Below are 26,464 nucleotides of genomic sequence, written 5' to 3' on the forward strand. Positions count from 1 at the left end.
CTCTCCTCGCCCCCTCCCCCCTCCTCCTCCTCCTCGTCGTCCTCCTCCTTCCCGCCCACCCTGTTGCCCCAGGCCCACCCGCACCCCCACCCTCACCCTCACCCCCACCACCCCCACCCCCTGGGCACCATGAACACCAACGTGTGCGTGGAGACGGGGCCCACCGCCGAGGCGCCGGGCCTGCCCAAGGAGAACCACCTGCCCGACGGCGCCCTCAACAGCCTTGTGGATTACAACTCGGAGATGGAGAGGTACCGCTCCTTCGCCACCTTCTACAAGACCAACGGCGGCGCCTTCCCGCAGGCGGCCAAGATCGCGCGCATCACCACCCCCATCTTCCCCAGCGCCGCCGCCGCCGCCGCCGCGCGCATCGGCATGTCGCCCTGGAACTGCGACACGGCCACGGCCGCCGCCGCCACCGCCATGCTGTGGGGCAGCGGCGCGGGCGGCGGCGGCGCGGGCGTCGGAGGCCCCGCCAACCCGGCGGCGGCCGTGGCCGGCGGCGTGGCGGCCCGCAAAGCCGCCGCCGCCGCAGCCGCCTCCTCCGCGGCAGCCGCCGCCGCCGCTGCAGCCGCCGTGGTCTCGTCGTCGGTGTCGTCGTCGTCGTCGTCGCTGCACGCCGCCGGCCGGAGCGGCGGCGGCGGCGGGGGCGGCGGCGGGGCCGGAGCCAGCGGCCTGCACCACCGCGGCGACTCCCAGCAGCGCCTAGGCAAGCCGGGCTGCGCGCCGGCCGAGCAGGCCTCGTTGCAAATGGCCAACAACAACTTCCTCTCCACCTTGGCGCCCGAGCACTGCAGACCTTTGGCGGGCGAATGCATGAACAAGCTCAAATGCGGCGCCGCCGAAGCGGAGATAATGAATCTCCCCGAGCGCGTGGGGACTTTTTCCGCTATCCCGGCTTTAGGGGGCATCTCATTACCTCCCGGGGTCATCGTCATGACAGCCCTGCACTCCCCCGCCGCAGCCTCCGCAGCCGTCACAGACAGCGCGTTTCAAATTGCCAATCTGGCAGACTGCCCGCAGAGCCATTCCTCCTCCTCGTCGTCCTCCTCCTCCCTGGGAGCCGCCGGAGGAGGAGGAGGCGGAGGGGGAGGCGGGGGCGGGGGAGGAGGAGGAGGAGGCGGGGGAGGCGGAGGCGGAGGAGGGGCAGGCAACCCTGCCAAGAAGAAGAGGAAAAGGTGCGGGGTGTGCGTGCCCTGCAAGAGGCTCATCAACTGTGGCGTGTGCAGCAGTTGCAGGAACCGCAAAACGGGACACCAGATCTGCAAATTTAGGAAATGTGAAGAGCTAAAGAAAAAACCTGGCACTTCGCTAGAGGTCAGAGGCGATGATTTCTTTCTTCCCAGCCTGCCGCCGTCCCTCGTGAACCCCCTTCCCCCGCCGCTCCAGTGCTTCTTGTCTAGTTTCAAGATGCAGCATCCCTTCTCTGAAGCCTCCTTCAGGTTGTGAGGAGGTGGGGGGAGAGAGAGAGAGAGAGAGACCCCCCCTGCCTTCTCTCCCTCGGCCCTGCTTGGGCCTCTCCACACACACAACACAGGCGCAAGCCAGCCCCCTAGCCTCCCCCAGCCACTGGTTTTTGGATCGCCCAGGAACCCAGCTTGTCAAAAATAGGGTGGCAGGTCCCCAGGAATAAATCTGTGGCAGGGGACTTTGAGGGATTTTGTCCCACTTTTCGTTTATTTTTCTTTTCTTTTGGTCCTATGGAAAAGGGAAAATAAAACAAAACAAGGGTGGTGGTGGGTGGAATCAGGAAGCCCCCTAACTTCTGTTATGTGGAAATGAAAAGAGAAAAGTCTGACATAATCATTTAACATCAGAGAAAAGGATTTTTTTATATATTAAAAAATCATTATATGAAGATTAAAAAAAAGAGAGAAACACTTCTACACAAGTTGAGCTTATTACACTATAAATTGATCTGAACAAATCCTGTATATTTTTTCTGTTGCTATAAAGAGTTCTGTCTGGTGACATGTAAACTATTTTTTACTTATGTGAAACCAATGGTGAAGGGTGAATCTTTTGAAAACCTGAAATATTTTTTAATGCACATGAAGCATTTATTTTTAAGTTTTAAATTGTGGCCATTTGGAGGGACCCCCCTATTGTGTGTGTGTGTGTGTGTGTGTGCTGTGTGGGTTTTGTTTCATTTGGAGATTAGGGCAAAAAACTTTTTTTAAGTTGACCCCCAATTTTACCATTGTCATCAGTTCGGAACAAATTAATAGCTAGCTGATTTTTTAGGATGACTCTTTAGGGGTGACTTGGTGTTAATCAGATGCAAGGAAACATTTGGTGGTAAAGGTAAAGCAGCTGGTGAATTGGGCTAAGAATAACATACTTTTTTTGCAATGCATCCTTACCAAAAAAATTAACCCTTTTGCGGTATGTTTTACAATTTGATAAAAGTACATCTATGACTGAAGTTATTATGTGTGATTGAAATGTATATACATTTATTTTTAAAAAGAATCTTGTCCTCAGAATTGACAATGTATCACAAAGCTGTAAAAGACAAGTTTCCCAGTTTGGTAGACAACACAAAAACAACAGCCAAGAGGGGATGTTGTGGAAATTGCAGTTCATGTATTTAGTCTAGCAGAAAGGGGTGTGGGAAGGAAAAAAAAAGTGTAAAATGACTAATGGTATTATTTTTAGATGGAGGAAAACAAGAGGAAAGACTTGTAATCATATTTAAACCCCTGTCATTATTAAAATTATAGTGTTGCTGGTTAGATGAACATATCGGAAGAGACTGTGTGTGGCTGGGGAGAGCTGAAATGGTACCAAAAGTTCTTTATAGGCTGAGAGATGTAAAGCAGGGATGAGAAACCTGTGGCCTGAGCAGGGTCAATGGCCAGGTAAGATGGGAGACCTGTAGCTCAGCAACACCTTGCAAGGCCACAGGTTCCCCAGTCTTGATGTGAAGTCACCCAAATTAGGAACTTGGTGAGACTCGCAACTGTGACCAACAGGAGTTCTATAAATGGATACATTTCACTGGCATTAAATGTTACCACTAAGTTAAAAGTTCTCATTTAAAAAAACAACCAACTAACACATGATTTTTTTATTATTTTTTTACTTTGCCCTTTGCAAGATTGAACTATCCTTTTGGAAAGTTTAATAACTCAGGCTGCAATCCCGTGCACACTTTCCTGAGAGTAAGCCCCATTGAATGCAGTGGACCTTACCTCCGCATAAACATGCATAGATTGCATTTGTCATTCCTTCTTCATTTCCCATTGCTGCTTATTGTGCATATATGATAAATGGATGTCACATCAATGCAACACACTCTGTGGATTACGCTTCAGATGGTAGAAATCGGTTGTATATAGATTTGCCTGTTATTTTTGGTTGCGAATGCACTCCTGTTTATTTCATAGAACATTTCAAAGAATGTATATTGTGATTTTTACAATAAACGGTAAATGCTGGATTTGAACACTAAACCATAACCAAAAATAATTTATTTTTCTCTTCCTGGTAGCAGTAAATGTAATCTCTGCAATTCTGTGATACTTCTCCATAGACAATGTGCCCCCCCCCCCCCATTCAGTTAGTTTAGTTATGTCTTTGGTAAGGCTGCAGTCCTCAGCACATTTACTCAGGAGTACGCAACATTGAAAACCATGGGACTTACTTTAGAGTAAACCTAGGGAAGAGAGGGCTGAATGTCCCATTCAGATTAGTTGGAAAACTTTGGTAATGAATGAAGTCCTATTGCATTAAAACTGATAGGGAATCTAATCCTATGCATGTTAACTTCGAAGTATATCCCACTATGTTCAGTGGGGCTTATTCCTAAGTAAGTGTGCATAGGCATTGTGGCCCTAGCAATGAACTAGATGGTTGTCTTGGCAAATGCATGTTTCCAAACCCATATTTTCTAAAATAATGGGAATGTTGGAGGTAAGGAAAGAGGTGCTTAACCCTTCCTGCACCAGCAGAATTTTGCCTGCAAATACCCTCACCCTGGTTAAGAGAAAGCTGCTTAGGATGCAATGGAAGGGGATTTGGCAGCAAAATGTGAAGACATAAGCACTTCTTCCTATCCTCTAGTTTTCCTTACATTCCTACAAAAGTGTTGCGAGGTTTGAGACACAGGGCAGGGGCTTCAGGATTCGTTCATGCCTTAGTCGCAGCTGAACATTTTTGCTGGGCTGAGGCCAGGTCTGCTTTCAACAAGTCTGCAATCTTTTGTAAAGCTGCTTGTTTTGTGAACTTTTCCTAAACTTCATAGCCCCACCCCAGGTACTCAGAAATAAGCCCCAATGAATTTAGTTGGCTTTGCTTCCTAGCAACGATGCTCCAAACTATACCATAAAGTACGGTTGTAATGTAGCTTTGGGGATGTAAATCCTGCAGGATTATTGATCTGTCCAATCAATGAGGCAGTGGGTGGAAACTGATTTATGAATGAAGATTTGGCAGGTGTCTCTAGGTACATTTGATGAACTTTCTGTTTGCCAGACAAAGAAAGCCCTGTATCTTCAAAAATTGTCCAAGCATGTCATATGAGATCATTGCATATTAAAACTGCTTAATAGCTCTGGCTAGTAAAAAATGCATGGGTTTATTAGTACTTCCTTAACTTTTGTTGTTGTTGCTTGTCTCCTATTGACACACACACTGTGCTGTTACACCTGAACTAGAAGAAAGGAACCACCCCCTTCTAACTAGTTACCAATAGTCATTCACTTCTGTGGATTGTGGATTGTAGCCATTCAGTCGCAAAGGATATCATTGCATGTGACTAATATCCATATAGGCACATTACTTGCCAGTTAGAAAGAAGTTTAAATCGACTCATTTTCTATTCGAGTTAGGTCCACTATTCCCCCCCCCCTTATTTCTCCTTTCCCCTTCTTTCCCCCCCTTTTTGTTTTAATTGGATAATAAAGAGTGACAGCATGACTGCTTAAAGCTCATGTGCAGCAACACGGGTCTGGTTGTAAGGCAACCAGCTGGAAGCATGTCAGAGACTGACAGGGCCTACAGGACTGAACTGACGCCTCCACAGCGGTTGCAGGTGGGTGAGAATAGTCTCCCCGCTGAACTGGCTTCTCAGGCTGAGATTGGCTCATGGTGTCTGCCAATCAATGCATGGGCCAGCGGTGAATCGCTGCAGTCTTGACGGGTTGCTGTCTGAAAGGAGGCAGAAAAAGTAGGGCTCTTCAGTTCTGTTGTGTGTTTTGAAAAAGCTCTGAATGGTGTTTCCCAGTTAGCACAAAATGCATCCTACCTTGCCCGGAAAACCTGGACATGCGTAAAATGGAAGCTACAAACAATGTATTCCATCCTCCAGTCGAACTTCTTCCTCCCCTGCTTTTTCTCCTTTGTGTTAATAGAACTTGATTTTAATACAGTTACAGCTCCAAGTCAAGTGTTCTGATGTGCAAGCAGAGACATTGGTGTACAAACAGAACTATCTGAGAGGAAGGATTTCCTATTCACGTCAATAAACTCTGGATATTTTGCTCACATAAGTCTTTTGCATCTATGAAATGGTCCCCAGCTCTAAAGCAGGGATAGGGAACCTCTGGTCCTCCAGGTGTTGTTGGACTCCAAATCTCATCATCCTTGGCAATTGGCCATGCCAGCTGGAGCTGATGGGGAGTTGAATTCCCACAACATCTGGAGGGTTACAGATTCCCCATCCCTGCTTTAAGCTTGCTGAGTTTAGGATTGGAGCAATGAAGTTCAACACTGCTTCGCATTTGCATCAGCATGTTTTCCTGGGATATGGGAACATTGACAATATAGCATGTTTTGTGACACTGTGCTATGGTCCACCTTCTAAAGGTATGCAGGAGAAGCAAGTCTTGGGGCTTCTCTTAAAGCCTCTTACCCCTCTCTTTTAATATGCAAATAAGTCCACAAAAGTTTATAGCCACTTTAATTTGTGTTGCTAGCCACATACCTGGGCAATTCATTTGCCCATTGTTTACACATACCAGGGCAAATCACTTGTGTTAGTGGGAGATATCAACTCTCTTGTTCACAGAAAAAGATACTTTTGGTCACTTGGAGGCATTTCTTATAGCCACAAGAAGATCAAAAAGTTTCCATCTTCAGATCTGTGTATTTTATGCATGAACCATAAGCTTTTGAAGAAAGAGTTGCCTCTCTCTCTCTCTCTCTCTCTCTCTCTCTCTGTGTGTGTGTACACACACACACACACACACACACACACACACACAAATCTGATTTCATTTTTCTTACATAAATCTCACCCAAAGAGCACTTAGTGACTGAGTGATTTTTAAAAATGTAACATAATAATATGAAAATTTCAGTGCATGCAATTAATAGTAGCAAATGCATAAAATAAGATTGATGTCATGTAGAGCCCTGTGTATTCACACCCATCCACAGCGTTCATTTAGATTTACGGTATGTTTAAAAAGGCATAATCATTATTTATCCAGAGAGACTACTTATTTGCCTCCCATTAGTGTACATTAATATAATTTCTACTGTAAATTATAGACTAAGGGGCATGGCCAACATTGCCTCTCTCACACTTTGAAAAATCAAAGGGTCTGCTTCCACTTCATTTTGATTGCCATTATTTTACATTTTGCCCAATGTTATTGATGTTACCAATAAGACACCCACATTTGCCCCATTTTGCTTTCCAAACCCGTTCCTGTAGTGTAGGACAAAGACAGGCAATCAGGTACTGAGCCATAATGTTTCAAAACAGATTCTTGAACAAAATGATTATGGTCATATTAAACCTCCATGTTGTTAAATATCTAATTTTGGTTATTAAATTTTTCACTATGGCAATTTATTCCAAGTATTAAATCTTTTTTAAGGGTTCAGTTCTAAACACACTACAAAAGTAAGCTCCATGATAACTTCCAAATATGTTCCATAGGAATCAATGGGACTGAACTTCCAAGCCAGGATATGACCTCACTTCAGAGTGCATGACCATAGTTTTTTTATTGTTATTAACATTGAGGAACATAACTGCTTTTATTTATACCAGCAAGGTATTTGAAAATGAGTTGACTGAGAACCAGAATCTGACCTACTGACTGAAATGAAAGTAGCAGCAGTCTCTGACCCTTAAAAATGTAGCATCATCTGCTGTAGCCACTAGGGAGGGGAAAGGTCCTGTAGCTGGTGTTACACTGTCTGCTCCTTGTTTTTCTGGGGAGTGGGAAGGTTGTTAATGCAACTCCACTGAGCTCTGTGGATAGGGATCAATTAGGAAGAGTCTCAGAGGGGATATTTCCCCCTTTTGCCTTTCAGTAGCTGTAGATTGCATTCTGTGATGGCAATCAGCTGTGCAGGGAGATTATGGGAGACGAAAATGGAACAGGCTGCTAACATGATTAGAGTAGCTAACTGGAAATCAGCAGAAAAGCTGGTCTGCTTTCTGGCTGCTAGGCTGTGCCACAGGGAGAAAAATATTCAGCCAACACACCTGTATTTGTTTGGTGTTCTGTCTTGATTTGCGTTACTTGAAACCATGTAAAAAGGCAAGTCACTGGAACATAGGGCCTCCTGTTCAGCCTCATATTCCAACATTTTTAGATCATTCCTGTTAGTGAAAGTTTCATTATGGCAGAATGTGCTGCTGTATTGGCCGGATTCTACCCAATTGGGAGGCACTTCCAGATGACCAGTTTATTGAAGAATCACCTTCATTTGTTCGCAGGGCGTTTAGATGACACTGCCTGTTTAATGAGCATTCACTCTGATTTGTTTGCGGGGCGGCTAGAGGATGTTCTGTCAAAGCATTTCTCCGTCATTTTTCTCCTCGCAAAAAGTTATTTTTAGGAAACAGGTTGGTTGTGTAAGAACTCCCATGCAACTATAATGGTAGAGTCTGTCTAGCATGCCCATAGCTCAGTTGGTAGAGCATAAGACTCTTAATCTCAGGGTTGTGGGTTCAAGTCCCACGTGGGGCAAAAGATGTCATCACTGCATGGGGGTGGACTAGATGACCCTCGATGTACCATCCAACTCTATGATTCTAGGAATTTGCTGGTTTGTGATTGGATCCCACCTGGAAATAGTGACAGCCTGGAAATGCCCTTGGTATTCATCATGGGATTCACAGGTGTGGTGAATCTGTGGTCCTCTAGATAATGTGGGTCTCCAACTCCCATCAGCCCTGACCATCAGCCATGCTGGCTGGGGCTGATGGGTGTTAGAATTCAGCAACATTTAGGGGGCTACAGGTTCCCCATCCTTGAGCTAAAATGCATGTACCTTAGCTGTTGTAGAGTTAAGTGTTTTGTCTGTCAGTTGCTAAACCAAACATGGATTGGTGTACGGTTGGGCTCCCTCCCCCCTTAAATTGGGTACAATTTCATTGTGAGCAGAGGCAGGGTTTTGTTTTATAAACCACCCAAGTTTCATTTTTGTACTCTTCCTCGGCATTGTGTACAATACGTCTGTTACAATAGTGTGTGGATCCTGAATTAATAAGCAGACTGCAGCCATTTGAGCTCACAGTAGAGCTGTGCAACTCCCTACTTTCAAGGCATATTTTCTGAAATAATGAAGCAATGCCTGTGGCAATTAATGTGATGTTTGTCTCCCTCCTAAATTTAATAGGAACTGAATTCACCCTAAACTTTGACTGCTACCCAGCTTCATCAGTTTTATTGTATCTTTTCATGGAACCACTGGATTTTCATTTGTGAACTTGAGATTTCTTTTGAGTTTGGTGGGGGGGGGAATTCAAAAGGTTTTAAATATTGTCATGGGAGTCACTGTGCACCTGGCAATGTCAGACCAATGGATTAAGCAGCAGGATCAGATCTAGAGTCTTTTTGCTGATCAGCTGTTCTAATGGCCCCTTGATCTTTAAAACCCTTAGAGGACTTGATATCCTCTTAAAGACAGCTGAAATTTAATCCCCTCCATTCAGTTTTCTCTTTTCTCACCAATTCTTATGCATGATATTTTTCAGCAAATAAAAGCAAACCACAAAAGTACACTGCAGCATGTATAGTTGTGGGTGTATGTACTGTGTATGCATTAGTGATTATAAGTAGGTGTGCAACATGGAAACTTGCCCCCAACAAACCTCTTTGAAGTGAAAAGGAATTTCTATAAGAGTGTAGTTTTGTTTTGTTCTGTTCAGTCTCAGTTAATGTGGATGGAGTTCCTTTGGGTTTGTGCACAGAAAAATGCCAAACTCTTTTCTTCTGCATTCAGAAGGCAATCCAATTTATATACCGATATATATGAATGTAGATAAGTCCAGAAAAGTTACTAGCCCACAACAATTTTTAGTAGCTTATCTGCTGGCACATCTGTTAATCAATTGTAGTACATAAATTCCCTGAAAGAAGGAAGACAACTCCCTCCCAATTCATGAAATATTTGAAATACATGCTGAAATTAAATGGATTTTCAGTAGACTACTTTTATAAACTGCAAGCATCCTTCATCCCATTTCAGTAAAACTTCAGAGACTGCTCAGTTGTTCTATATGCTTGTGTCTAATTTGAAAATGTATTATGTACTACCCAAAGTTTAAGTTTACATGTGAATTTAGATTCTTAGAAAAAAGGAAAGACTCTATAAATTAGTGTTGTTTCAAAATGTTTGTCCAGTTCCCCACCATTCTCCATCAGTTAGTGAGAAAAGTAAATGCATTTTGAAATTGTCAAAGGAAGAGAGGAAACATCAGTGAAATTCTTGTCTTAAGTGTGAGGTGGCTGAGGGGTTTTTGTGAGTGTCCTTTCTGCAAGTTCTCTAATGATCTGCACTATTATGCTGTCTTCCTGGGTGCCCACACTTCGGCCAAAGCTCAGGAGAAGACACCATTAGAAAACCACTCTTAAGGTCAGGAAATGTGGGCAGCTGGGAAGACTTCAGAGCACTGGGTGGGTGAAAGTTTAATGGAAGAAAATATACACCTTGCAACAAGCAGATATGCTCAAAATCCCTTACCTGCTGAAATTCTAAAGGAATTTTAATGCCCCCCAAGAATGAAGCAGAAAAGTGGAAGCTACTTTTGCAGGGGAAGAAAACCTTTTCAAGCAATCAGAGGACAAATTCTGGCACAACACTATTTTAAGCAGTCAGCTGACTGGGGTAGGGTTCAACAATGGATCCAGCATGGCATACAGAGTGCCCCTTCACTATTATAAAATACGATGGTTGAGGAGGATTGTTTAGTGACTCAGACAGTAAATATTATAATATAAAATCTGTTAAACACAATCTGTTCTTGCAGTTTCTGTGTGGTGCGCTGTTACGTGTTTTGAGTCTGTGTCCCGCACCACATTTTAAATTATAATTTTAAACAGTTTAGATTAAGAAGCTACTGATATCAGACTAGCTTTAATCAAGTTTGATTTTTTTGTGTTTTTTTAAAAGCATTTTCAAACTTTGCATATATTCAAACTTTATCAAATATGTTGCTGTGTTCTTAAACTTTAATATAAATTTAACATTTGGTTCCATTTTGTAGTCCTGGATGATAGCTTTTTCACCAGAGCTGAAATGCCTTTAGACATAATTCTGGACCATAGCTATTACAAGAGCAAACATAATTTTATCCTGGACCTATGCACTCACTGCATCCCCTTTCTTCTGCCATTTATGGCCATGAGCAGGAGATCGGAAGCTTCTACTTCCATTTTAAATTAACTGCAGTTTAGCATGTTTCCTGAACCGTAAATTGTGGTAACTTTTAACTATGGTTAGTTGAAGCAAGCTAGTGACATAACTAAGGATCTAACCTTGAATTGCTTCAACAAACCATTGTAAAGATAAACCATGGTTTGTTGAGTTTTGCATGACACAAGAAGTTGCTTTTAGTTTTAAGAATAAGTGAAAGCTTCTGAATAGATCCTTCCAACTGTACCAAAGGAGGGGAAGGAGGCTTTTTCTTATAAGGCTAAACTATGTTTTAGTGCTGTCTGAATGAGACCAGTGACTATGGCCACATTCTACAGAAAAAATTACGGACCTGAATTGAACATAAGCATATGTAGCTTTCTGTGAACCGCACTGTGCTTCTATTGCTTATATTTTGCCAGTCTGGTCTTATGTAAGTTTACTTTGTTCAAAGTAAGTTTCACTGACTTCAATGGGGCAAACTCCCAAGTAAGTATGCATAGGACCGCAGCCTTAGTTTAGACAAACCAAGTTTTATTCAGTGTGTTCAATCTAGGAACATAAGCACATGAAGGAGCCCAGCAGGATGAGACCAGACACTCACATAGCCCAGTAATTTGTTTTCACAGAGGCCAACCAGAAGCCTCTAAGAAGCCAATAAGCAGGAAATTAGCACAAAAGCCCTCTCCTCAGTTGTGATCACTGGCAACTGGTATTCAGAATTGCTCTGCCTCCTATAATAAAGTCTTCATAGCTGGTATGAATTTGTCTAAGCCCCTTTAGAATCCATCCAAGTTGCGGGCCATTACTATCTTGTGGTAGTAAATTCCACAACTATGCTGTGTGTGAAGCATATGTGATATTGTATCTGTTTCCTTTACTGATTGGAATTTGCCTCACTTTGTGCTTGTGACACTTACCGTATATTTGGAGTTTGCTGTAAATTAGGTACAATTTCCTTTATCCAAATGCCCAGAGGGTCACCAGGTACCCCAGACAGAAGTATGAATGGAGAGAATTGTTCTTTCTGCAGATTAACATTCTTATGACTGTTTCCTTTCCAGAGATGCAGAAACTGAGATTTTCAGTTTGTTTGGAATATTCATATCACCTATACGTTTAAAAAAGTTTCATTCATTTCAGACAGTGCATGGACTTCAGAAGCTGCATGTGTCCCAATAATTAGACATAGCGGACAAATAAGACATTATAATTAACACTGTGTCACTTTCAGTTCAAGTGAGTGCTAACCCCACCAAAGTCAGGGTTTTGTAACTTTGATGCAAAAAGTGGAGTGGCATTGGTAAACATCATTTCCTACATAAAATGTGGGAAATAAACACAGGGTTATATTCAACTAATTTATACTCAGTGTAGATCTATTGAAATGTGTAGCTGTGATGACTATCTGAAGCCCATTAATATTTATGGGTCTACTGTGAGAGTCAGTGTAGTGTAGTGGTTAAGAGTGGTGGACTCGTAATCTGGGGAACCGGGTTCACGTCCCCACTCCTCCACATGCAGCTGCTGGGTGACCTTGGGCTAGTCACACTTCTTTGAAGTCTCTCAGCCCCACTCACCTCACAGAGTGTTTGTTGTGGGGGAGGAAGGGAAAGGAGATTGTGAGCCGCTTTGAGACTCCTTCGGGTAGTGATAAAGTGGGATATCAAATCCAAACTCCTCCTCCTCTTCTTCTTCTACTGTGAGTAAATGTTAGTTGAATGCAACTCATAACATGATCCACTCATCTCTTCTGCTCATAGAAGGACTGTGGATGTTGCCAACTAAGCAGATGAGGGTTGCATCAGAAAAACGACCCCAAATCCAGACATACTGTTAAGTTTGCACAAGTTATTTGCTTTGCACAAATGCTTAAGACTTTTTAATGGGCCACTAGATTTTTAAAAAATGTTGTAGCAGGCACGGGGAACTTGAGGCTTCCAAAAGTTGTTGGACACCAACTCCCATCAACCCCAACCAGCATGACCAGTGATCAGGGAGTGATGGGAGTTGTCATCCAGCAATATCTGGAGGACCACAGGTTCCCCATCCCTATTTTACAACCTATGTATTCCTTATATGCCATTTTTCTCGTATTGATGCTGCACTATGAGTACCCCATTAGCTTGCACAAGCATTCATAGAACATCAGTAATATATTCCTCTGTCCATTCATGTTTCTTCGGATCCAACCCAATAGCAGCCTTATGTGATATTTGGCAAGATAGACCAGTGTGTGTGTTTGTTGGACCCAAACTGATTTTCTACCTTCTTAGGAGTGGTTAAACCAGTTAGTTTACTTCTTTGAGTTAATCTGGATGAAAGTTACAGGATTAATTCTTAAGAGTCTTCTGTTATTTTAGAATGCTATCTTTTCTTCCATTTTTCTTCATTAACGTTTGCAGGCTGCACACAGTTTTATTTATTTGTTTTGTTTTGTTTATTAAATTTCTATACCTCCTTTCACCCAAAGATCATAGGGCAGTTTACAGTATATAACACAAAAAATATATAGCATAGTAACAAACAAAAACAATACCCAGTTTTAAAGACCATAGGTTTATTTTATGTACAATTCCCACTGATATTTGTGGGATTCACACATAGCTGACTGGGAAGAGACTGGCAGCTGAGGAAGCACAAACACTAGTAAATTTCAACATTCCTATCCTTTTAATTACTTATAGAAGAGCAGAACTTGGTTGATCTATTTAGCAGTATGCAAAATTTACTGAGTTCTCCTCCCCAAGTCAATGGATGGTTTGCTTAAATAAGCAAAGAAGTCTTGACTGTACTGTAGTGAATTGGAAAGCCTTCCCATGTACTATACAATATATTTGGCTTTTTATAAAGTTGTGCACTTCAAAGTTGTGCACTCTGAGCTGATCTACTTACTAAAGTCCCAGTGTTTTCAATAAGACTTATTTCCAGGTAAGTGTGCATAGGATTGCAGTGTGTGGATTTTAAAAAATATGTGCTAAACTTGGCCTTGGAGTTGTTTGAGATGTGAGGGGGTTATTATTTTGTAAATTGTAGCTGTGCAATAGGCTGAACACTTCTTATCAAGATCGTTGAAACCAGAGATACAAGTTATCAATGAATCAGAGATACAAGTTATCAATGAACCAGAGATACAAGTTATCAATGAATGACAATTTTTGTCTGGGACTTAGCGGGGAGAGAAAGACTTAACCCCTGGCTCCACTGCTTAGGCTCCAGGTTGCTCAGGTCCCCCTGCAGTTGCTATTTGCATGACAAGCTGCATTCTGGCAATTAACCTCCATATGGTTTGCCCCTAAATAGATCAAGTGGCTCCTATTCAACATTCATCCTGATTTGCTTGCACTAACCTTATGCCATGCTTAGATGGTGTATGGTCTTCACTAAGCGTTTTTTGGGCTAGATGTATGGCAATGAGCATTAATCATGCATTCATCCTTTTTGCTTGCAGGGGGGTTACATGTCTTCTTGTTAATCATTTGTTCATTCCACCCTTTTCAGTGCATTTCACTGTCACTTTTCAAACTGCAAGAAGTTCATTTATTAGAAAAAGTGAATTTGTTGTGTTAAGGCAACAGAGCACTTTATTCCACTTCAAATGCATAAATTTAAAGTTCCAGTGTGCACATGAAGCCTTCCTGCAAGACAGTGAAGGCTTTATAAGCAATAACACACAGCAATGATGATTAGGTATTGTTGGCTATGTTCCTTCTGGAGTTGTTTCACCCAGTTACATATGCTACTTCGAAACACTACAAAAGTAGCCACAATGTATTATCCATTCTTATCCATGACTGATTCGCAACATGTTGTGGGTGGAATAACAAACCAAATTACCACTTGTAGAGAATAGAGTTGAATAGGGCTAATGAACAGAGATGGTCCAAAGGCCTCTACAATTGTTTGAAGGTGGGTAAAGGATCAGACATTTCACTGCTCCAAGGAAACATGGGAACTGTAGTAAGGAAACAGTTCATGGGGTGGGTCAGACCCCAAAATTGTTGAGATTTTTCTAGGAAACCCCCCCCCCCCAATGCTGAGATTTTTAAAAGTTGTTCAGCTTTTTTTTTTTTTTCAAAAATGCAAAGAATACAAGATTTTTCAATTGACAAAGTGCCACCTTTCAGAAATTCCAGATGTATGGCAGCCCTACACTAGACCAACATCCTGGCATATAGGGACACAGTTGCTTACCGTGAGATGGAAAAGCAAGGCATTGGGAAAGTTGGTGCAGTGCAAACACACTGGCAGGAGTGCTAACCTCCCCACCACCTTGTCTTTCCAGTAAACAACAGCAACCCACCTGTCAGGAAGTGTAGCAGCCCTGCCACACCCCATGACCTGCTTCTGGTGAGGACATTAGGAGTTATTCTTAAAAAGATTTCTATCCTTCACATAGAATTAAGTCCCTTTTTACACTTAACTTGTATTCAGCTCCTGCTTCTACACCAGTCCAGATATGCACAAAAACTTCCACACGTTTTGTTGGTCTGTATATTTGTGGATGTCTAGTCCCTTGGAAAGTGCATTGTCCTTGTGTTATGTGATACATACCAGGATGAACCAGCAGGCCAGAACTTTTTATACATATTTGGACCAGCATGGAGTCACTACAGAGGTGACAACATCCTTATTTGTACAGGTACATATAAAGAGGGTCTTCGATTTCAATGGCTCATTGGCTGTATCCAGCCTGCTTGAAATTGGCTTGCAGTCTTGGTATGTGTTTTACACCCTAATTCAAAAAGGGAAAGGTGTTGGCAAATTCTGACCAGATAGAGCCACTGTCTTGCTGCCAGCCCCATTGCCACCAACTCATCAGCTCAATGTAGGGTTGCCAGGTCAGAAGAATCCCAGACTTTCAAGGACCAAATCTGAGACGTAGGAGTAGTCCTTGCTGATGTCATGGGGGCTGGCCCTGGTGATTCTTCCTCTGCACTTTGTCCCACCACTGAGTCCTGGAGACAGAGGTTAATTGGGAGAGAGCAGGAGGGAGTGGAGTGGGGGAGATAGTCTGCAATGATTTGCAGCCAGCTCCTGACAGGCTGAAGCTTGTCTTCCTAATAAAAAGAAGTCTTCTTAATAAAAAAAAAAATAGTCTTCTTAATAAAAAAAGAGATTTTATTTTTTTTGCCCACCTGCAGATTCAAGCCCTCCTCCTGCCTCCTGGAGTGGTTCAGGCAAACCTGGAGACTTCAGCTCAGGCCTGGAGATCTGGCAATCCTAGCTCAATGTGCTTTCTTATTTGCTAGCCCTCCCATAGTTCTTTCAAGAAGCATCTGAGACAAATGTAAACATGTAATCTCCACCAAGATTGTGGAATCTCCCTGCTCAGCAGGATACCTAAGCCCCCTCAGCAGGGGCTTAGGTCCTAATATCTATTTCTATTTTCTTTCCTCTCTTGTCCTGGAGCAAGGTAGTTTTGGAAGAGAAACTTCTTCTTACACGCCCATGTTGCTGGGGACCCTAATCTCCCAAGGGGTGGTTATTTGGGCTATGTTTATTCAATCATCTAACTCAGCCTTCATCTCCAGAAGAAGTGCAATCCATTAAATATTTATTTTTGTTTCAAAGGGTCGGGTCAACTGCTTTGGGTGCAATCCTGCTTCTACTCCAGGAGCAACCAAGCAACTGACTCAGGCTGCAATCCTATGCACATCGTATTTAGCAGAGTAAGTTCCATTGTATGTAGTGGGACATGCTTCAGAGTAAAGATGCTTAGTATGGTGCTGTCAAGGGATTCTCAACAGCTCATCTTGTAGTGAAGCTGCTCCATTCAGGCTGTCCTTCCATATGAAAAGAAACAAACAGATATTAAAAACAACTCCTAGATGTCAGGGGAAAAATGTTTTAGCCTAGGCAATGTGACATAATTAATTTTCCAGGTCCCTGATTCCCTACCCTGTTGGAGGAACAGTCAAGCTTGCAGTTCCCTGCCTGCAATCTGAAGTGGTACAGCCCAGAAACAATTTGATCTGTGATGAGTGGTTTGCCTAGAGCTGAGATGGGGAATCTGTGGCCCTTGAACGTTGTTGGACTACAATTGGACTACAATTCCCATCACCCCTGACCATTGGCCATGTTCAGGCTGGGGCTGATGGGAGCTGAAGGGCTACAGGTTCCGCACCCTTGACATAGTCTCACATTTGCGTGAGTTAGACAGAACTATGGTGACACCAGAACACTTTTGGCATGTAGAAAACTGTGTTCTAGACAGAAATAAGCAAACCAGCTATATTCCTTTGAATGATGAGGACTTCCAACCCTTCTCTTTTTGCAGTGATGTTAGCAATCATGTTTGAAAGAGGTCACCGTGCTCTCTTCATCTTTATAAAGGAGATGTGGGCAGGCTTAGGTCAGAGTACAGTACTTTCCATTTGGTGCGAGTCTTTTTCAGCACAGTGCCTTCCTTATAGCTGGTAAAGCAATGCAAACTTATTTGACTGATTATAAACAATAGCCATGGCTATTGCCTTATATAGATAAGCGCAACTGTGCTTTATACCCCTATATTGTTACAATGGAGTGTGCTCTTTTTTGAGGTAGTAAAACAGAAGGTCTGTAACTGTTTTCACAAAAGATACTGCAAGTGCTTTTTTACTTTTAAGTTTCTCCATGTCTGTAATGTAGGTGAATGTGAGACTGGCATTTCTAGAATGCCCGTTCGGCCTAAAAACGTTTCTCTAATGCTTTCCATTCTGCAGCAGCAAAGTCTGCATGCTGTTTCTATATGTATTTTTCACATTTGTATCCATCCTACCTTCAAGGGGCTGACACTATAAGTTGGGCATTATTACAAGATTAGGCAAAGTGAACTAGATGCAATGTGTGAGATCTGCAATTAGGACCTCCCACAATGTTAAAATATCACTACATGGGGAGTGGTGGTGGGAGATACCTTTTCTCCCACACTATTTTACTGGTTAAAATCACTCCCTAAAGTTGTCATTTACCCAGAGGGAAACTTTCAGGAATCATAGTTAGTGTAAAGTGGGTTCTTATGCTCTGAAGTCAGAAAACTGCTCCCTCTAAGTTCCGTGTAGTCTGCACTGACTAACAGTAGTTTTCCAGGTCCAAATGTCGCAGGTTCAGTCCACAAAATCTCCAGCTAGGGCCAGGAGGGAACTCTGTCTATAATCCTAGACAGATGCTGTGAGTCAGTGCAGACAGGACTGAGTTAGATGGACCAATGGTCTGACTCTGTATAAGGCATCTTCCCAGCTTCCTACTGGTGTTTCAGACAGGAAGACTTTCCTACCTTCAGATGGCAGGGGTTGAACCTGGAAGCTTTTCATACAGTGCAGATGCTCTGCTGCTGAGCTGTAAGAAACTGGATAAATATTTACCCGCAGAGCAAAGAAAAGCTTCAGGGTGGCTTTTTTTAAAAAAAAAAAAATTCGGGAAGTAGCACTGTGTGTGTTGTGAGGAGGGGGTGCATAAACCCTCCTTCCCCAGCACTGCGCTCCTGTTCTGATTCCCCTCTCCCTCACCTATTATTATTTTTTAAAAGCAACCATGGGAAATCTGTTATTAGATCTGTCACATCTCGTTACACCCTGAGTGATGGTGACTGTCTGATTCATGGCTGAGCAGGGATTTGAACCAAGTCCAAGACCCTATCTACTACATCAAACTGGCTCTCATTCACACAGACGGCAGGAGAGTGGCTCAAAGGTTCATTTGGATTGAGAATTGTGTGTGAAAATGGACCCCTTTGTCTTTGAGCATATCTGCACCAAGAATCTGAGCAGGTTTGAGTGTTGCAGTTTCCCCAATGGAACCCAAGGAGTTACACCTTTGCGAAGGGTCAGCGGTTCCAACAGAATTCTTCTAACCATACTTACTACAGCTCCCAAGTTTCCTAGGGAACTAATGAGAGAAAACCAATCGATATTGTAGCATAGATGTGGACAGGTTCTTATTGTTCACTGTCTGGACACTGACAGCCATTATTCATGCCTTGTTGTGGTTTTTGGAGAGTGATAGAGCTCATGCACCAGCAAAGCTATGCCTGGCATCTTGGAAGCTTTCAGCTTGTTATTTTCCTCCTAGGAAACTTTGAGCATGTGTTCGGATATCCCATGAGCACACTTTTGTTTGTGCCGTAAGAGCTGAATCAGATTTTTGTTTCAGATGGGGCTTAGCAATGGGGCTTATTTATGCTCCACTATGAGGTGGTTATTGCATTTTGTTGAATTAATTCTGCTTCGTTCCAATATAAGTATGAATCGGTGTGTACAGAAACATGTGTGCTACTGAATGAATGCCAGTTTGCAAGAATATGTGATTGGGTCTCCTCAGGTGTGAATTTATAGTATCTGGAGCAAGAATTAATAAGAAGCGCATTTGTGTGCAATGGATAGCTTATTGGGATTGTGTTTAGGGGGGCACAGGACTGTTAACTGGGGTAGGGCAGATCTACTGTTAAATGAATGAAACTTAAGCTTCAGGTCTCTAATCCTGGAGGGGCCCCCAAAGTCCACATTGCTTAACAATTTTGCTTTAAAAAGCACATCATGCATATATAACATTTCCCTATTTTTTTTCTAATGTTCACCCCTCCCATAACTCAAAAACTATAAGGCATAGGAAATTTTTATTCATCCAGTGATTTTGGCTCGTGAGAAAATCTAGTGCAGCAATTTTAATCAAAAGCTGAGATGATATAGCTATACAGTGATACGTCCGGTTAAGTACTTAATTCGTTCCGGAGGTCTGTTCTTAACCTGAAACTGTTCTTAACCTGAAGCACCACTTTAGCTAATGGGGCCTCCTGCTGCCGCCACGCAATTTCTGTTCTCATCCTGAAGCAAAGTTCTTAACCCGAGGTACTATTTCTGGGTTAGCAGAGTCCGTAACCTGAAGCGTATGTAACCCGAGGTACCACTGTATATATATATCTTAATGTGGTGATCTGTCATGGAACTACCCCATTAAGAAGATAACAGTGGTTACCCAGACTTGTTGCTGGTTGCAAAGGGCCTCCCATATCTGTTCAAATTTCAGGGCCCCCAAAATGTAGGTCTGTCACAGCCTTGAGGAACTCATTATTTCTCTGCACTTGTGAGAATATATAAAGTTCTCTGTATACTAAAAAGTTCTCTGTATACTAAAAAGTTCTCTGTATACTAAAAAGCTCTATAGAGAGTCTAAAAATATAAAACAGGTGTCAATCCACCTACAAACAATCTACAAAGTATCATTGGGAATATTTTATCTCAGCACTTCAGATTTTTTATTCTAAAAATTCTAATCCCTTCCCCTCTTATATAATCAACTCCGTTTGTCAAGTAAATATTTCAAAAAGAGGTACTTTAGTGAAAAGAATATTAAAGCATTTAGGAATCTGCCACAAGAAAGATGTTTTAGCATGGGATGGGATCTTTAACTTTTAAAATGCAGGTTTTTATTCATTTGTTCACCATAGCTTTAGAAAGAGTAGGTTTAAAAAGCCCCAAGTACCCCCTTTTTTTTCCTGATGAAAGGCTCCAAGGCTACACAACCAATCCACAACAGCAGCAAAGTTGTTCCATGAAATCCTTTGGCATAAATAAACTCCAGCCACAATTAATTTATCCTAAACTTGACAGAGGACCTTGACGTTTGGAATTTAAGAGGTGTCCCCATTGCTTCTGAGCAGTCGGCTTTTTTGCCTGAGGTGCCACACCGAACTCTGTGGCATCAGAGCAGCTGCGCTAATGGCAGCCAGAAGGGCAGTGGCACACGGGGACTTTCATCAAGTCCTTTGATGTCACAGAGGGCCTTGCAAGCCTAGGGCCAAGCAGCTGATTCACTTGCAAGGGTAACGCCAGACCCCGTGAGATCAGAACCAAGAAGCCAAAAGCGCTAGGCAGAGGACTGAAGCCGAGGAGGAAAAAGCAGCTTTGTTGATACACCAGGCGCAACGCATTGCTCATCTCATTATCGGTGCAGTGGGCTGTTCCTTGCCCGTGGCCTTGTTCCCTCATGTGTTGCTTGTGTGAAGGGAGCATAAGCCCCAGTTGATCTGCGTCGCTTTGAGATTCCAGCTTATGTGTAAATATAAAATATGCATGTTTCCTGCAGGTTTTAGTTTTGGATATTTATGCTATTTTGGAGCGGCAAGTTCTGTGTGTCCTTGTTTGTGTGACAGCCTCCTTTTTAGCTGCTCCTCGCCCCCCCCCCCCATTGCTGTATCTTGTTCTCTCATGCAAACACCTGTCCTCAAATTGAATTATTCTGCAGGGTAATCGAAAGCCTCCCCCACTCGGCATCATATGTTTTCTCTTGTTTATTGAGTTATGTTGCACCATACTTCAGATGCGACAGCCATTTAATAATCTTGAAGCCTTAGCTCTGCAGGGGCTAAAAAGATCCCAGCAGGCTTGTTAACTTCTGCTCTGAAACATTATGGGAAATATTTTCTCCTCCTAGGAATCCATGGGCTTCCGATTAATTTATTTTAAGGCTATAAAAATCCATAGTCAGGTATGTGGGAAGCATATTGAACGCTCCCTCCCCCCTGCCACCCCCTCCACTTGTTAAGGGTGCAATCCTATGCACACAGTGGGTTTTACTTCTGATTAGACATGCATAGCATTGCATTGTATGTTTCCCTTTTTTCAGGAATTAGTTGGTCAGTTTCATACCGCACACCATATTGGAAAAGAGAACATTGGCAAACTTATGAAATCTACACTTTATTCCTCTCTTTGAATAGCCCTCATCAAACATTTAACTACAGTTTACTAAAAACTTAGAATATATCTATATCTTCCTATATGCATAAATATGTAAGGCTGTCATCACGCAATCCCCATTGGTGGATTTGTAGTTGCATGGCATAGGAAGGGGAAGCTGTAGCAGGGTTAATGTGGTGGGAATGGCAGAGGGATTGGTGAGTGGTTTGAGCAGGGATGCAGCCCCCAGTTTGTGTGTGTAGATAAGTGTGTGTGTGTGGGTATGTGTGTGTCTACAGACATGCACAACCACTTTTCTAAGAAGTTTATTGTTCAGCTAAAGAAAACAAAGAGGTTTCAACTGGATAAAATTATTCAGAGCAGGGTATGAAAGAGCATTCCTGATTAAATGGTTGCAAAAAAACACACACAAAAAAAACAAGCCTGGCAAATTTTAAGAAGAAAGGAGGTTCAAAGGTAATAGAAACAGTACCGTTGATGAAAATGAGCTGAAAGACAGGCTTGGGTGGAATATATATATAACATTTCTCATAGTCAGCAATTCTGACTGGCATTCAGCACCTGCTGAAGCTAACTAATGACAAGCTCAAGAACGGACAGGACAGTTGACGTGCTGTATGAAAAATGTAAACATCCTTACTGAGAAAGCTTGGCTTCTTAAAACTAAAGCAAAATCTATTCACAAAGCAAGTTATGCAGATCGTTTAATTGTATGCCAGGCTGCTTGTTGGACAGTGTTATTAACCCTCTTATTAAGCACTGAAAAGTTCTAAGCATGCTCAAGGTTCAGGGCCTTGGGTGCCAGTTCTGTTACTGCTCCCTCCATCCCGATCTTGCTGCCTTGAGACAGTGTGGTGCAGTGATTAGAGAACAGGACAGGGATGGGGAACCTGTGACCCTCCAGACATAGCAGGATTCCAGCTCCTACCAGCCCTTGCCAGCAATACCAATGGTCAGGTATGTGGGGAGTTGTTGTAGTCCCACTACATATGGAGGGACACAGGCTCCCTGCACCCAGACGAGGACTTGGGAGACCAAGGTTCAAATCCCCATTCAGCCATGAAGCTCACTGGGTAACCATGGGACAGTTGCCATATCTCAACCTAAGCTACCTCCTAGGGTTGTTGTGAGGATAAAATGGGTAGGGGAGGGATACAGCTCAGTTGGTAAAACCATGTATGCCACCTTCAGCTCCTTGGAGGAAAGCATATAAATGTAAGAAGTAAATAGCACAATCACCCCCGTCATCAGGAACCCTACAAAATCAGGGTTCCCAACTAAAGGGAAGCTTATACGTACATTCAGGCAAACATTCTTACAAGCCTCCCTTAGATCTTGCGAGGCTGAAAGAGGAGGGGAACAGCACTTTCAGCCCTATGCCTCCTTCAGGGTTTCAGCTTCCTAATACCCAGAAAGGGTGTTAAGTTAGTGCCTGAATCTTTATTGGAATAGAACCTTCTGCAATAAGAGCCTAGTTGACATATGTACAGTCATACCTCAGGTTGAAGTAGCTTCGGGATAAGTATTTTCGGGTTGCACGCTGCGGCGACCCGGAAGTAATGGAGCGTGTTACTTCTGGGTTTCGCCACTCGCACATGCGCAGACAGTCAAAATGATGTCACGCGCATGCATGGAAGCGGCTAATCGCAACCTGCGCACGTGCAGACGCGGGTCGCATTCGCTTCTGGATGCGAATGGGGCTCCGGAACAGATCCTGTTCGCATCCAGAGGTACCACTGTATATATGTTGCTTTAATTCTCTGTGCTCAGTGAATCTATGCTTGATGGCTGGCAAGCAAATGTTTGAACTGATTCTACTGGAAGAAATAATTGCATTGCGGGGGATGTGAAAGCCCTATCTGTGATGGTGCGTTGCACACATGACCCAGACCAAACATTGTGAGGTGCAGGTTGGGGATGAGCAGAGCATCTGTGGTAAAAGAGCTTGAGAAGGTCATTCTGGAGGGACTTTCAGCTATGCAGGTTATCAAAATATTACCCTCAGATCACTTTGGCCAAATGAACCTGTATATTGGAGAACTTGTGGTCCTCCAGATGTTGCTGAACTACCAACTCCCACCATTCCTGAAGAATGGCCATGAGGCTAAGCATGCTGAAAGTTGTAATCCAACAGCAATTGGATGGGCATGCACACTCCTCTCCTGGTGTTAAATTCCCACAGTGAGAACTTGGTTTTTGAAATAAAAAAGAAGAAAAGAAAAGAGGAAGGTTTTGTATCAGTTACCATATACCAATTGTGAAATTGAATAAATAGCTTCAGGCATGCCACCTAGGGAACTTTATGGTATGGGGCAGCATTAAAATAAAATAAAATATAAAATTCTTCCTACTCAGAAAAAACAACAACAGCAACATCTAAAGCATAGGAAGTTTTTGTATATCAAATCAGACAATTAGTGCATCTTACTCAATATTCCACACCTATACGAAACCCTAAAGAGCTACTACGAGTCAGTGTAGAGCAGAGATGGGAATCTATACTTTTCCAGATGTTTGACTACAACTGCTGTCGTCCCTATTGGTCTTGCTGGCTGGGGTTGATGAGAGATGAAGTCCAGCAAAATCTAGAAAGCCACAGATTTCTAAACCCTGGACTACACTAGCCAGGAGCTGCTCTCTAGGGCTTCATATGTGGGGTGGTGGTGGTGTCTTTCCCAGGCCTAGCTAGAGATGCCATGGATTGACCCTGAGCCTTCCATGCAAGGCACATGTTCCTCTAATTCCCCCCTATAAATGTTGATGGCCATCCAATTAACTGCTGGGATCCACATAATAAAAGAGGATAATGGATGGTGCTGCTACCACCGTCAGAGGCAAACTGGCCTGTACTAAAAACGGGGGTGGGTGGGAGGGGTGGATGGAATTACTTCCCAAGGGACAATTCACCCGATCATCTCAATTGGTGCTTTTAGAAGGGCTTTGAAGATAACTCTCCTCTGCCACGCCTTTAAGTGTAGGCTGTTGAGAGCTGATAATTGGTTTTTAGGGGTGGCCTCCTATTTCTATGTTGCATGTCGTTCTTTATATTGTACTTTTGTGTTCTCTTTTTAATGGTTTGTATTAGGGTTTCATTGTGCTTTTGTGGGTTTATTTTGGAAGTATAATATTGTGATGGTCATGGTGATTAGGAACACAGGGTAGAAATTTCTAAAATAAATTAATAAGCAAATAATAAAAGGTATGAATTGGGTACGGGAGCCCCGGTGATTGTGTCGTTAAAGTTTTCAGCAGAAGCTGCTGCTCCAAGAATTTTGGAGCTCATGCGTCGGAAAACTGAGAGATAATCGAAATCTGGGGGGGAAATGCTCGGAGCACAACTTTTATTGCCAAAGACTTTGATCTTTGGAACAAAATTGAGGCTTGAGCTGCCGAGGATAACTGTGGAATCAGAAACATGAGCCTGTGGGATTTATCCAGGAAATAGACTTCTGCCATAGATAGCTTTCTGGAGTTGGAAAGGATGGTGTTTGCCAAGAGCTGCAGTTGTGAGGCCAGCATGAGAAACACTAGGAATAGGAGCAGCCCAACAACACAGCGGGGCAGGGAAAGAAACAGGCCACAGAAGGACCATGTTGAGCCAGGGCAATGCCTTTGGTCTTGGGAAAGGGGGAATAATTGGTGACACCAAGAGAGGTACTGAGAACAAGCAGAGGAGAAAGATAATTTGCTTACAGACCAGGCAGTACGTTATTAACTGTTAACTGCTATCCGCTACATGGAGAAGGCAATTTTTTAAATAAACAACAACCCATAAGATAAAAAAAAGCCTAGATAGAATAAGTCAGGGGTCAGCAAATTTTTTCAGCAGGGGACCAGTCCACTGTCCTTCAGACCTTGTGGGGGGGCCGGACTATTTTTTTGGGGGGGAAATGAACAAATTCCTATGCCCCACAAATAACCCAGAGATGCATTTTAAATAAAAGGACACAATCTACTCATGTAAAAACACGCTGATTCCCGGACCGTCCGCGGGCCGCATTTAGAAGACAATTGGGCTGGATCTGGCCCCCGGGCCTTAGTTTGCCTACCCATGGAATAAGTTAATGTATTGGGCCTAGGGAAGACCTTTAAAAGTTAGGAAATCACTCTTTGTTTAGGACAAAGAGAGGGGAGGCATGCATGGTCCTAACAATTCCTTGGGCTGAGATATTTGTTCTCTGTACCTCCACTGGTGAAGCTTGAGCAAATTGTGTCACAATAAGAGCATAAAAGGAGCCTTTTGAATCAGACTAATGCCCATCTAGTCTCGAATAGAATAGAATAGAATAGAATAGAATAGAATAGAATAGAATAGAATAGAATAGAATAGTTGGAAGAGACTCTGAGGATCATCAAGTCCAATCCCCAGCAATGCAGGAATATGCAGCTGTTCCTTACGGGATTGAACCTGCCACCTTGGCATGTCAGCACCATACTTTAAGCAACTGACGTTGAATCTACATACATATAAAAAATGTTCTGAAAATGCTTTTTTAAAAAAAGTATTTTTAAAAATACAAAGAATTTTCCATAGGGCTCACCATCGCCATCTAAGTGTCTCATTGTATATTGCACTTAAAACACACTTAAGACATTTTATTTGCAGCTGCATAGCTGAGTCCTGAGCTATCCAGGCCAGCCTCCTGTTCTTAACCAGATACCTATGGGAAGCAAGACCCAAGCACTGGTGAATTAGTGCATCCAGCTAGCACTGCAAAAGTAGTAGATCAGCATTTCCATCTTGAGCCCCTTCAGCTATTCAGGACTTCAACTCCCTTCATCCTCAACCAATCAGGGATGATGGCAGTTGTGGTTCAAAACTTCTGGAGGGCACCAGGTTGGGGAAGGTGAGTCTATGAGATAGCATGCTCTCTTCTGCTACTTCTTCCTCTTTTGTATCTCCTTGGGCTCCTGGAAGCTGATTTTTCCAGAAGCCTGCTGGAAGATTGTAACCTTCAAAGATGCAGTTCCTTAATACAGCCAATCCAAGCCTGGCTCCCTCTGGGTGCTTCAGACTACAACTCCCAGCTGCCTCAGTCAGCACACTGCACTAGCAGGGACTGATGGGAGTTGTAGTCCAAAACACCTGCAGAGCAGCAGGATGGTAAAGGCTCCCCTAAGTGAAGGCAACAAACAAAGACATCTTTCTGATTTTGGCTATCCCAACTTGAAGAAGGCCTCAT

General features: G+C 43.0%; 1 protein-coding gene and 1 long non-coding RNA gene across 2 annotated transcripts in view; one reads left to right on the plus strand and one right to left on the minus strand.

The window, feature by feature from the left end:
• LOC308485094 overlaps window positions 1-26,464 on the minus strand; it is an 840,425-nt gene that overhangs the window by 262,610 nt on the left and 551,351 nt on the right. The gene's annotated exons all lie outside the window — the stretch shown is intronic.
• Window positions 108-26,464, plus strand: part of CXXC4 (CXXC finger protein 4) — a 54,019-nt gene continuing 27,662 nt past the window's right edge. The window contains exon 1 of the mRNA XM_081020343.1: window positions 108-1,317. Coding sequence (XP_080876469.1) covers window positions 130-1,317 — 1,188 coding nt within the window. The 5' untranslated portion in view covers window positions 108-129. The remainder of the gene's footprint in view (window positions 1,318-26,464) is intronic.

Source organism: Podarcis pityusensis (genome assembly GCF_964106645.2).
Source record: "Podarcis pityusensis genome assembly, chromosome: 9".
In the NCBI taxonomy this organism is placed as follows: Eukaryota; Metazoa; Chordata; class Lepidosauria; order Squamata; family Lacertidae; genus Podarcis; species Podarcis pityusensis.